Here is a 13808-nt window from a genome sequence, read left to right as displayed (position 1 = left end):
ATGAATGAATAAGTATTACAGGGCAGGAGAGAACAACAGTCCACATCCCATAATAGACTGCTACCATGCCAGCCACATAAGCCATCAGTGCACTTGACTAGTGAGGAGAGGACAGGAGAAGATGGGTTTGATATGTATTCAGAAACTGTCATACTCTGCAAAACTACAGATTAGACAGACAGACGCACACACACAGCACACGCACACAGGAACATATACAGTACATACACAAAGAGGGAGAAATAGCACAGCTGGCACGACTGTCTTTTTCCCCCTCCCAAGTAATTTGTGCGTGACTAAATTTACAGTGTGACGTTACGTGTCATTACTGAACAAGCTTCGCTATGATCCATATTTATACTGCAAAATATGCACATGCACAGACTGTGCAAAGCGGAGATAGAAGAGCAATACAAATGAACAAAAGTCCATCTCTTCATTGGAATATAAATGTGATGCCGCTGCAAAAAGATTCTAGACAATCCATAAAAATGAAAAACATTTTCTCCCTTGTTCATTCATTGAAGCGCAGAGAAAAAAAATGTCTTTATTTAAAATGAAGAATGAAGGCTCCTGCTACCATCTCAGCACAATTTAGCATGCTTCTCATTTCAAAAAGCAGACCAGATTTGGCCAACATTCTTTTCGCTATGAAATACAGCTTCGTGTCCCAATGTAAAACCTAGAAAAATTATATTTGAAGGTGAATGGTAATAAATTAGTCCATGACCTCATCTATCTATCGCATGAATTTCTGATTGTGCGAATTCATTGCTTTCCTGCCATTGTAAACCCTTGAGTGGTAATTATTGGTAGATTGCTATGAATCAGAATTTAATTAGCCATCCCAGAAACGGGGATAAATATTTGCACTGCAAAATTACTGCATGCACCAATGCAGATCCATGGTGGGAGAAATGGAGGGGTTGGAGGACGTGGCCGTATGCGAGTGCTGTATGTAGACCGTATGAAGTGCATATGAGGCAGATAGACTTCCACTCGATTCTCAGCGCCCCGTTTGAAGTGGACCACTCGCGGCAGCTTCTGGATTGCAGGGTGGAACACAGACGAGGGGAGCACGGGAGGTAATGAAGCTCTGAGTGCATGAGTCTTCGGGGCACTGGTGTGCTCCCGGGGAGATGTCTCGGAAAAGGGGAATTGGAAGTTTAAGCTGGTCATCCTGATCCAGCACTGAACGTCTCCTCATGAATTCTAATCAGATCTCCGCTTTGAGAGTAACAGCGGTATCAAGGATCTGCAAATTCAGCCTCATTCCACTTCAGACGGGCGGTTCTAGCATGCTGGGGCTTCAAAGTCATCATCAGGAACCAGCTTAATAAATGCTCTTTAAGTGACTCACCACCAGGGGTGCCACCAGGGACTTAGGGCCCCAAGAAAAGATCGCACAGAAAGTCGTATATAGTCTAATAATTTTGAGAGCCCCTGACAGTCAGGGCCCTTGGCGTTGCCTGGTATCAAATCCCGACGCTGCTAGTGTCGAATGTGGCCAAAGGCCCTGCCGGAGGCTACACATGGTAACAGTCCAAAGCGTAGCCCAGTGAGGAGGGGATCCAGTCAGCAGTATGACCATGCCTCACCAAACCCCAGTGATGAGCGGGTGTAAAATCAGGCCTGCGCAAGCTGCACATACAGTGTACTCCTCTGATGTAAAAAGTATGAGCACTCAGCCTGTTGCCTGACAAACCTGCAGGCGCCAGTTAGCATCCCAAATTAGGCAAAAAAGAAAAAAAAAAAAAACAGGTACATATTTGTTAATCAGGTAATAAATTAAGTCAGAGACGGAAAAGTAGCTAAAAAACCTGCAGGTCTCCTGCCCCCTGTCCGCGGATTTGTCAATGCCTCGTTCATGATGCTCCAGTGCCATGTATATAATGGTTAGGCAGTCGTTTGCCTTATGGATCTGTCCATGATACATAAGCTTTGTCAGACCAACGAGCCGTTTTGAATTTCAATTACAATTTATTGATGTTGATGATCCCAGGGTCGATTACGGTCTACCGCGAAGCCGAAAAGAACAGCCTGCCTGTTCGCCAGAGTTGGCTCAGCCAATCACAGGCTGTGGTTCTATGAGGAACAGCGATGGGAAGCACAGTTAACGTTGGCTATGCTAATATGGGGTCTCTGTAGAGAGAGAGAGAGAGAGAGAGAGAGAGAGAGAGAGAGAGAAAGAGAGGGAGAAAGGGAGAGAGAGAGAGAGAGAGAGAAGATGAATAGAGAGAGAGAGAGAGAGAGAGGAAGGGAGAGGGAAAGAGGCAGAAAGTTAGCAGGGGTCAGGAACTCAATAAACAGAGCAGAACAGAAAGCATGCAGGAAAGCAGGGGGTGGGGAAGTGTGGGGGTGGGGGGGGGGGGGGGGTGAGGCTGTGACCCCCATGACAGGGAGGAATAAGATTATTAGTGTGAGCCTCTGGGAGAAATGACTTTTCACAGGACTTGGTCAGAAACACAGAAATCATCCCTTTGTACATCTCTCTTTTTCTCTCTCCTTCCTCATATGTCTCACTCACACACTCAATCTCTTTCTCTCACACTCTCTGCTGCACTCTTTCTCTTGTGGTTATTAATCTATATACAGAGGGGCCTGGTTTTCTGTCGTTAGTTTTGAATTTATATACAGTGCATTGTAGCCAAAAAACAGACGCTCAGTAACACATAATGCTAAACCATATGAATAATTCACATTACATCACTCAAATGTAATGTGAATGATTGTCAAAATGTACTAGAGAAATACATTAAAAAGTCAGTTTCGTCATTCCACAGTGCCAATTTGCGGTACAGATTGGATGCCGCTATTAAACAGTGAAGGACAACCTACCATCAAATGGAAGTGAATGGCGAATGTATGCAATGACACTTGCCTGAAGCGAGCCCATGAATTACATAAATGACTCTGGAAATGAAATAGTTTTGTTAACGAAATGTTTTCCTACACATGCACATACACACACACACGCACACACATTGCCTACCCTCTATGTATACACACATACATACATGTACACATACATATGCAAGGATATTTTTGAGTGTGTGCATGTACGTTTGTGTGCATGCATGTGTTCATGCATGTTTAAAAAAGCAATAATTTTTCATAGCAGGATGATCAAAAACAGACCTCATTTAATTTTCATCTTTGCTCTTAAAGCTCATACATTGCTTCTCTGTTTCTCCCCAATCCCTGTCATCCACTTTCCTTTCCTGCGCTGCCTTGTACCACCTCCTACACCTCCTCCTCCTCCTCCTCCTCCTCCTCCTCCTCTTCCTTCTCCATCTCCTCCTACTCCTCCTCTCCGTCGCACTCTGACAGGCCTTACAAATAAAGATGAACTGCAGCAATTTAGCAGCAATAACTCAGAGTAATTAGCCACCCTGTGCAGGGTCAGCCACACACACCCTCCAACATCAGGGAACACTCAGTCAGAGGTCTGCACACGATCAGAGAGACACAGCGACACATAGGTCAGTCACAAAGTCAAACACACACACGCGCGTACGCGCGCGCACACACACTCACACGCACATACACACACACATATAAACAAACAGTATACACACTCTCACGCTCAATCACTGACTAATTTACACACACGCCGGTACAGATAACAATTCTACAACTTCACACTCTGTACAAAAACATGACCGACATTTAAGATGTAATCCTCCAGTTACTCTCCCATACAAACTGCAAATATTGCTATGTATCTCTCCTGTAGAAGAGGAGGTATGATTACATTACTCAGGCACTTTACAGTCTGCTCCCTTAAGCCCCACTGTGATTGCACCCGTATTGACGTTTTTAATTTCTGCAGTATATATTCAAGAATCTATCATCCATACATCTTGGTAATACAATTGACAGTAATGCATGTGCACACACACACACACGCACAAACGCACGCACGCACACACACACACACACACACGCACAGCAGAGGCACTCTCTCTATAAACGCTGCTCCCTCCCTGCTTGAGCTGTGTCTGCGCTACTGTTTTCATTAGTCCTGCTATCAGCACCACAGACCCACTAAGGGAGATGGAGGGAGCAGAGATGGAAGAGAGTGAGAGCGATAGAGGAGTAAACTGGCAGATAGCACTGACCGGTTTTATTAGCAAACCAGAAGCCTGCCACAGATTCAGTGCTACACACACGCCTCTCATTCAAAATAAAAGGGAGAATGAGGATGTATTAAAAGAGAATACTGACCGAAATAAAGGGCACACAGAGAGAGAGAGAGAGAGAGAGATGGAGGGAGATGCAGGGAGAGACGGATTTATCAGTTCGTATAGATACACAGGTATATATTCCAGGGCAAACGAGAAGGGCAGTAGCACAAAGGAGAGAAGGAGAAGAGTTGAGAAGGAGACAGCAATCAGGTTGAATAGATAAATACATGACATGAATTCAGTGGGAAGCAGGCAGTTATCTCTATTAGGGGAACATTGGTGAGAGGGGAGAATGGAGGTAATTGGGCTAAATCACGGTGACACAATGACGGTCAGGTTGGAGTGGGAGAACCAGAGATACAAGACAGAGAGAGGCAGTGATCTCACTTCTCCCATTGTAACATATCCCTCCTAATCAAGCATTTTGTCATTCACCCAGACATTAGCAATTACTAGCAGCAGTATAAAGACAATTACAAAATAGGGCATAAATGGATGCTTTATAAATTGTATGTGTGCACTTTTTTTATTTTTATATTACATCTTACCTCCGCAAGGTAAGAGCAGTCTTGCCAGTTAATGGCAACAGTAGTCTGACAGCATCAATTCAAGATGACAAGACTGATATTTATAATAAATGAACCTTCATTTCTTTCCTAGGTGCAGTTTGTTCTTGTGAACTTGCACAAAACTGAAGGAGGGAGTGGAAGAAAATCAGAGCCATCAATCAATATGATCATCAGTCAAGTTGTGTGTTGTGCGTGTGCGCGTGTCTGAACAGGTAACAGGAATGTGTGTAACTGGGCATGCATGAGCGTTGGTGTGAGGGTGAGTGTGTGTGCGTGCGTGCGTGCGTGTGTGTGTGTGTTTGTGTGTGTGTGAGTATGCGTGAGCAGGTAACAATGTGTGCAACTGTGCGTCCGTGTGTGTTGGCATGAGAGTGAGTGAGGGTGTGAGGGTTCAGGGTATGTGAGTGTGTATGCGTGTGTGTGTGTGTGTGTGTGCGCGTGTGCGAGTGTGTATGCGTATGTGTGCGCGTGCGTGTTTTTGTCCGCTTGCGTGCGTGCGTGCGTGCGTGCGTGCGTGCTTGTGTGTGTGCGCGCGTGCAGATTAGTGTCAGTCTATGATTAAATCAGGCTCATCTTTCTGTCACTATAGTACTGCAGTGCTCACAGGTTATCAGGGGATGGCTATTTTTAACTTTGGTCTCCGTCTCTCTTTGTCTCTCTCTCCTCTCCCCTGCTCTCTCTCTCTCTCTCTCTCGTTACGCTCTTCTGATCTCTCCTGCTGTCCCAGTGTACCACCCCTCTCTCCCCCTCCCTATCCCTATCCGTTTCTCCCCTTGACCAGTTTCTCAAGGTGGGTGAAGCTGGGTCATAATCAGTCACACGCGCGCACACACACACACACTCACACAGAAAACTCAATTAAAGTAAGGGGGTAAATAATTAGACAATTATAATTAACGATTACATACAGTAAGAGTAATATATGGCAGTTCTCAATACTTTTTGTATCAGTGATCAGCGGAGACCAGAGCAGAAAAGGACAGAGAACTAAAAAAAAATAGCAGTATAAACATTTCAGTGTAGACGTTGTCGAGACAGAAGGATGGATTCAGATTGAAAAATGAAGGTACTCCACACAAAAAATTAATGCACATGGGCAGGTGTAAATGCATATTGAAATATATATAAACATGGACTTAAAACAGATGGGAAAGACAGTGAAAAAGACCAGAAGAGTGGCGTGAAGGTTTAGTCCAGACATGTACAGTAGCAGACAAACAGGTGGACAGGTGGCTGGGACTGACAGGGGCAGATGTAACGTGACTCACTCTGTGATCTCCTCAGTGACTGTGTGCTCCACCTGCAGGCGGGAGTTCACCTCGATGAAGTAGTGCTTCCCGCTTTTGTCCACAAGGAATTCGACCGTGCCAGCGTTCTCGTAGCCCACCTGCAACAAACACGCACACGGGGGTTTCACGCATTACGTCCAAAATTCTCTCAGCAGTCCGAAGAACCCATCCAACCCATCCAAAACCCACCTGTAAGCCGAAGACACAACGGTACATTTCAGATTCCACTGCAACACATAAACAGGTTTGGTCGAGGGGAGATTCATTCCTCCATGCAAGGCAAACTAATCTGCTTCTTGTAGCCAGCATGGTCATTAGAGATGATGTAGCACTCATTATAGATACCCAGGCAGACAATTTACAAATGCATCTATCTAAAAACTGACCACGGGCACAGGCGTCTAAAGTATAAATAGCAATATTAACAATTAGCACTGCATTAAAATGGATGTGACTGGTGTTCTGAATGTCCCCTACCCCCCTCTCTCCCCCTCCCCCCTCACCCGCCCGTGAAATCTGTGACAGCTCCCCTAAACCAGAGTAGCAGACCGGCTGTCAATCTGACCTAACATGGAGGTCAGCATCTTAAATGCCTTCACTCAAATACATCAACATGCAAACAGAAAGGTCCCGGATAAGAGCATTTACCAAGCAAATTAATTTTAAATACCGCACACACACAAACAAACACACACACACACACACACACACACACACACACACACACACACACACGTGTACACACATATACACACGCACACGCGCACACACAAATTCTCATTCACATGCATATGCGTACACATACAACTACATTCCCACATGCTCACACACGAGCACACACAAAAACACACACACACACACACACACACACACATACAAGTATACACAAATGCGCACATTTATCAGTGAGCCTCTGGGCACAGGGAAAATAAGATTGTCTACATAATGTAAGGTAAGCCGATGATCTCCAGGAAGTTCAGGGCTATCATTATGATGAGGACAGCAATTACGAGCATGGCCGTTTAGAGCGGGTTCAACCTGCCGCATTTCAGCCAAGGAGCGCTTATTATATTCATCTCCCGCCCCTCCTCAGGCTCCCTCCTCTGTAACCCAGCACAGAATGGAGATAATCTGGTGCCAAAATTCATTGTAATCTGATCCAATCTCTTCTGCCTAATCCCATCCCTGGCTCTGCCAAGAGCAGACGCACACAAACAGTCCCGGTACAGACACACTAGTGAGACACAAGTGTACACACTACGACTAGTGCAGACAGCTATACTGAAACAGAGCTCCTTCCCTCCTCCCCACACCCATGCACACATACACACACGCACACACCCACTCACACACACAAACACACACACACTCGCACACACTTACACACACATGCACATGCGCACACACTCACATGCACACACACACCTTAAGGCTGACAGAGACAACTCCACAATTCCTTCATTTGTTTATTCTGTCTGCATTCTTCTATTCCTCCAGTCACCACTTTCTTTATTCATGAAGGATTAAATTCTTTAATCTTTTGTTCTGAGCGGGTGGTTTCAGTTGGCTGAACTGATGACACGGATACTGCTTATACGGCTGTGTACTACTTTCAGAAAGAATGATGGGACATGCGGCGGGGGGGGGAAGAGAGGACAGCGGGGGGAAGAGAGGGAGAGGAGAAGGTGTGTGAGATCACGGGAGAGAGAGGCAGGATGAAAGATAAAGCTAAACTTGAGGAAGAGATGGTGTTTCTTGAGAAGACGGAGTAGCCAGACAGCTGTTACTGGACGGAGAGGCAGGAAGGGAGGAGGAGAGCGAAGGAGCAGAGGAGACAGATGGCACTCCACGGAGAGAGGGAAGATAAAGAAAAAATAATAAAGAAAAAATGAGTGAGGGATGAAGCAAAAAATAAACTTTCCTATAAAAAAAATAAAACCAACACAATCACTTTGATTAGACTATAGCTGTTGTTTTAATAAGGTTTAACACCATGCTTTATTGAAAATGTTATTTGAGAGAGTTATCACATGATGTATGCCATCTGCTTTGGAATTATTGTGAAGATCTGCCAATAGATATGAACTTACAGAGCACTGGATTTGGGTTAGGGAGATGAGAAAATCAAAAGGCAAGGAGTAACAGCAGGTGACACAGCAAAGGCTCAACTATTGTGCCACTATACCTATGCAAGCCATACATTTGAAGTTGAGTGGGAAAAGGGGAGGAGGGGGGGGGTGGCAGAGAATGCGTGAGAGAGGGAAAGAGAAAGAAGGGTGAGACAGAATAAATCAATGGCACGATTCTGAACCTGTGCTTAAGACTGGTGAGCAGAGCTGGCCGTCGCCATGGAAACTGCTGCCGTAAAATAAGACAAAATAAAACAGTCTTCGCGGTGACAATCTTATTATGCCATATTATTTTCCTGCTTCTCCTCCATTTGTTTTCATTTTTGACCCCCCTCCTCCTCTCATTCATTTCATAAGTTATATCTTTGGAGAGCTTTGTTTTCCTCTCGCCTGGTTAAGTGCAGATGAGTCAGTGTTCAACACTTCCACAATGCCAGCGAAAGCCTCTGCCACCCCTCCCCCCTGCATGTCATATCAGAACTTGCGCTCTGCCTGATGCCCAAAGTGTCTTAATGCACACAAAAAAAACTGTTCTGCAGGTGGGCGCCATTGACACACAGCCACGCAGAGGAGGGAAGCGTACGGCTCCAGCTTCAGAAGTCAGCCACTCGCCCAGCGACAACTTTAAAACGCACTTGGCGTGCAACCGGTCACTTCCTCCTCTGCACTTCTCCTGATTTGCCCTCTCTTGGTTACCATAGAGCGTTATGTTGATTTCGTTTTGATTAACATCCCTACCTCTCCATTAAAGTAGCTGTGCGACAGTACAGGACAGCTGCGTTGGTAAAATCTCAACTGGTGAATTATTCACCAACAAACCCATAATGAAAATATATGAACTCAAATAAGTGCAGATTCACACAGAGCAAGATAGAGACAACACTAGCATTTCTGACAGCACAGACCTTCATTCTAAAGAATGTCACACAGTGTTAGGCTAATTTTACTCCGTACACCACACAATAGCCTCTAGGCCCAAATGTCAGCAACCTTGTTAGTAAAAGGAAGATTCTGCAAGATTATTTGCTGGAGTGTACGTCTTTTTTTCCATTTAATTACTGGTCTCACATCTTCTCTCTGCTTCTCAAACCTGACATAATGCAGGCAGTTGCAAAAGCTGCAGATGTCAATTTTCTGCCTGTGTGTGTGTGTGTGTGTGTGTGTGTGTGTGTGTGTGGGTAGAGGGGCAATTAACAAGTGGGAAAAAAATCTAAGTGGAAAAACGTAGAAAGAAGGAAATCTCAAGTTTGCCATGATTCCCTCCCTCCAAATCAAGTTTCCCATTTCAGGCCCACAGTGAAAATGACACAAAAACAACTCAGAGGGGGATGTGACTGAAAGAGAGCAGAGAGAGAAGGTATACAAGAAGAAGGGAGAGTGTAATTGAAGAGGATGAAGAGGATAAAAAATGAGCTGGCAAATGAGAGGGCTGAGGAGGAGAGCAAAATAACTGAGGGAAAAGAATATATATGGAAAAATATCAGAAGGAATCTCTCTGAGAAGGTGTCTCTCTGAGAAGGTAATACAAATATATTTTCAGTAATTCTATGGTGATGAGAAGGGCATTTCATAGTTAACACATAATAAGATCTTTTTTACATTGCACTGCCAACAAGTATTTGCAATGTTTAGCCCTGTCTCTCAATCCATTCATTTGCATACTAGCCAGCATATTTTTAAAAAATGCTAATATCTTAAAATCTGTTGAGTCACTGGGAAACAGATGGAGAACAAGACTGGTGGCCACAGTGTGTCTGTGTCAATGCATGAACTCTGTGTGTGTGGGCGTTTGTCAGAGCGCACACGCGTCTGTCTCTGTGTGTGTGTGTGTGTGTGTGTGTGTGTGTGTGTTTGCGTGTGTGTGCGTGCGCAATCGTACGTGTATGTTACGGAACTGTAGGTGTGAGTGCCTCTTTGACCGTCTCCACTAGCTTTGCTGGCCTGTGTTGTCACTGTTAGGACTGTTCTGCGTTTTAGAGGCTGTTTGTGCGTTTGTGTGAGAGATTTGGCAGTTATCTGGGCAGCACCCACACTGCAGTGCTGTACACAGCCTAAGGGAAAGAAGGGAAAGGAGAGGAGAACAGAGAGAGAGAGCAAGAAAGAAGGGGGAGAAAATAAGAGACAGAGAAGGTGAGAGAGAGAGGAATAAACAGAGATAGGGAGGAGAGGATCATTCAAAAAGGGAAAGCAGAAAAAAATAGATGGTGAAAATCTGTAGACTGTAGATATGATTATATGTTTGGATTTAATCAGGTATTTGTTGTATATATGTGTGGTTAGCATAAAGGGTAGCAGTCAGACACAGTTTTTGTGTTTATGTTGTTGCAATATAAATAATACATTTTGCCAAGCTAACAAAAAGATGTTTGATTTCTCAATGTGACAGTATTTGCAAAAAACCAGTTAAGCACTCATTCTGGCAAGAAGAAGTATATCAGATTAACTGGAATTTAGAGCAGGGGCTCAGGACAAGCGCACACAAAACAGACACACACACACACACACACACGACGGGTCCACAACTGAACAACAAGAAAATAAACGCATTTTTTAAAAACGGGCTGGATGAGTAAATGTGAGGTGTTTCTTCAGATTGTGTACGCTTATGCATACAATGTATGAGTAAACATGTGCGCATGTGTGCCAGAGAGAGAGTGACAAAGAGACAGAGACTGAAACTAAGAACAAATTCGAACGTTAACCTATTTCTCTTTCACAATGCCCCCCCCCCCCACTGTCCCTCCCTGACCTCCCTTCCCTCTCTTCCTCTGTCAGCAACTGCTTCTGCAACTTATCAGAGGCCCACAAAACTGTGGTTGGCAGAAATATGAAAGGGAGACAGAAAGGGAGCGAGCGAGAGATACAATGAGCTGAAGGCGTTAACAAGGGACGGGTGAGAGCAGATTAGTGGAAGGGGACAGAAAATTGAAGAGAGAAAGTGCTGATTGCGGAGAACACTAACCTTGTTCGCTCCCATTTTATTTCTGTCTTTTCCTTCCATTTATTTTTGAAGTGTGTTTAGTGCTTTATGAGGGAGGAGGGGGGAGGGAGGGAGGGAGACAGAAAGTAATGCAGATCAAAAGAGGCAAAAATAAAGGGAGCAAGAAAGGATGACAGCAAAACAGAACAGAGGCAATCTGTTTTTGAGAATAACACTAAGAGTAAAAAAGCACAAAAATACAAAGGGAAAAAAAGAAGAATCACTTATGAAAGAAGCACCTTTTTGTTCTTTTTTGTTTTTTTAATTCCTACCCAAGGGATGCTTTTGGGAAAATGTAAAGTACAAAGCATGTACTTACCTACCTTGTGGAGGCCGGCGGTAATATTGAATAATGCTATTCAGCATGGAATGCTTAATATGAAAGCTAACAGTGTTCAGATTTGCTGTGTCATGGGCAAAGCCAGATCATTCATAGGTATATTGTCCACCGACTCTACAGGAATGTCCTACCAGTAAAAGAATGAATCAGGAAAGGGTTGCAAAGCTGGCAGCTCTCTGCTGTAACATAGTGTGCAAGTGACTGACTACAACGACCATACACTGTCCTCCAACGGCATTTTTCCGTAATGGACTTCAAGCTGCAATTAGACACAGCCTGTTCATTGATTCAGTGATGATGAGAAAGCAAAGCACAGGCTAACACTGCAGCAAACTCAGGTGCCCTTGAAGCATTTGTGATCCCAAACAGAAGACGTGCGGTGGTGGAAAGCACCACACGCAGCTAAAGCAATGAGCCTGGAAACTCGAACAGAGGTGGGCGAGGTTGGGCTGTCCAAGCGTAGCCCTCTGCTGTGCACTCATTTCAAGGGGTATGGTGCAGGTTGGGAGGAATGCAGGTCTTGTATAAATATAAGGTAAGCTATTTTTCTCTGTTCACGCCGGATTCAGTTCATTCTAGCAAAAGATTCTTCCTACAGCACGTATACAGTGTCCTGTGTGACTATGAGAGCTTCTACCCTCCACAGATTTATATTTATGTAAATCATTTTTCCTCCTTTCCCTTCTCTCTTTGTTTTTCTTCCTCCTTTCCTCTGTTTTTCTCTCTCAGTAACAGAGACGTCCCTGGTGGTGTGGGGTTTCCTTCAGCCAGAGGGTTATCGAAGATCTCTCTCTCTTTTCTCTCTCTCTGTCTCCTCTTGCCTCTCTCTCATTTTTTTTATCTCTCTTCATCTCCTCTTGCATCTCTCCCTCTATCTCTCTCACCCCCCCCCCCTCTCTGTTTAATAATCTGTTTAAAATTCCTGTGCCTCTCCCATCGTTACACACTGGATTCTTGCACTTGTGCCCCGTGAAAGACACCCTCTCATCAACATCCTATTCATATCTGGCACCCCCTGCCGGTGGAGCCCAATCAATCATCAGCTGGTCAATACGTGGGCGTGACACAGATAATTAAATATGCGGACATTCAGGGGGGGTCGTTCACTCCAAAAGGATGGGCGGGGAGAGAAAAGTCAGACAGGAGCGAGAAGGAAGGGCAAGATGAAAATGAAAAAAAAAAACAGAACAGAAAGTTATTGAAGGGGTGTAAAAAAAAGAATCAACTGAAGGAACAAAAAAAGAAGTGAGAAGTGGAGGGCACAAAATCCACACTGAAGCAGTGATAAGAGAAATGGGAAAAAAGTCGTAAATGAGGTCAGCATCTACCATAGAGAAACTGCACCCCATTCCACTAACTCCAGAGCTAACCTCTCCCTACCCTCTCTGTCTCCGAGCCCCATGTCCTCCGAGCTAATCATCACACTCAGGATATAAATTCCGGTGGATTGACAGGGTCAGCAAACTCAGGACTGACCCGAGGCCAGACATCACATGATGAGGCTCCCGGGATTCCTGTTAAAAGACGGAAACTGTAAAGGCTGAGGGTTTGATGGGGCCCTGGATGGCCCTGGACGTCCAGCTGAAGTGCTATGTGGAAACAAGCGTCACAGTAAGTTACTGAATCCTGACTGCATCAGCGCTGACAGTGTGGCCATACTGTAACCCGGAGAGGAAGGACGTGCTTCTTGCCTCATCGCACAGTAACCGCTTCGCGAGTGGTGTAAGTACAGTAGTCCTCCAGCTCAATGAACCTGAAGCCCAGATGGTGGATAACTGTAAGATGTCAAAACTTGAGCAAAGTGACACTCGTGCACTTGGTATAGTGCTCCAAAAAATAAAGCTGAAATACAGCACAGTTAAGGTTTTGGGCTAGCAAGCCTTTATCTGAACAGTAAGTGTGCACCATGTTCGTTAGCACATTTAAAAAGACTAGCTCAGAAGACCACGCAATCTGACAGGTGTTACATACGACATGCCCATAGGCTGACAGCAAATGTCAGCATGTCAAAATTCTAGTACTTAAAAGATTAGGTTATGTCGCACACTTTATACATTTCCTTCATTAAATAGTAGTGGGACAACAAATAACAAAATTTTATTTAAAAACAGTGTTTTGACCATAGATTATTAGTACTGGCTGCAAAATACTAAGCCTTCAATGATGCTTACTAATATGTCTTTAATACTGAGCACTTCTGAGTGTGAACATATTATTTAAATGACAGAAAATTGTCTTTTACCATGAATTCAGAACTAAAAGTATAAACATACCTGCTGGTTCAAAAACACATATCAAAACGGCAGTTCAGCTG

General features: G+C 44.4%; 1 protein-coding gene across 3 annotated transcripts in view; it reads right to left on the bottom strand.

Moving 5' to 3' along the window:
* Positions 1-13808, bottom strand: part of LOC118224356 (pyruvate carboxylase, mitochondrial) — a 128639-nt gene that overhangs the window by 83799 nt on the left and 31032 nt on the right. For all 3 annotated transcript variants that reach the window (XM_035411814.1, XM_035411815.1, XM_035411816.1), the window contains one exon: positions 6025-6143. In XM_035411814.1, the coding sequence (XP_035267705.1) occupies positions 6025-6143 (119 nt within the window). The remainder of the gene's footprint in view (positions 1-6024; positions 6144-13808) is intronic.

The sequence above is a fragment of the Anguilla anguilla genome, chromosome 3, assembly GCF_013347855.1.
Source record: "Anguilla anguilla isolate fAngAng1 chromosome 3, fAngAng1.pri, whole genome shotgun sequence".
Taxonomy (NCBI): domain Eukaryota; kingdom Metazoa; phylum Chordata; class Actinopteri; order Anguilliformes; family Anguillidae; genus Anguilla; species Anguilla anguilla.
This window is presented reverse-complemented; position numbering and strand designations above follow the sequence as displayed.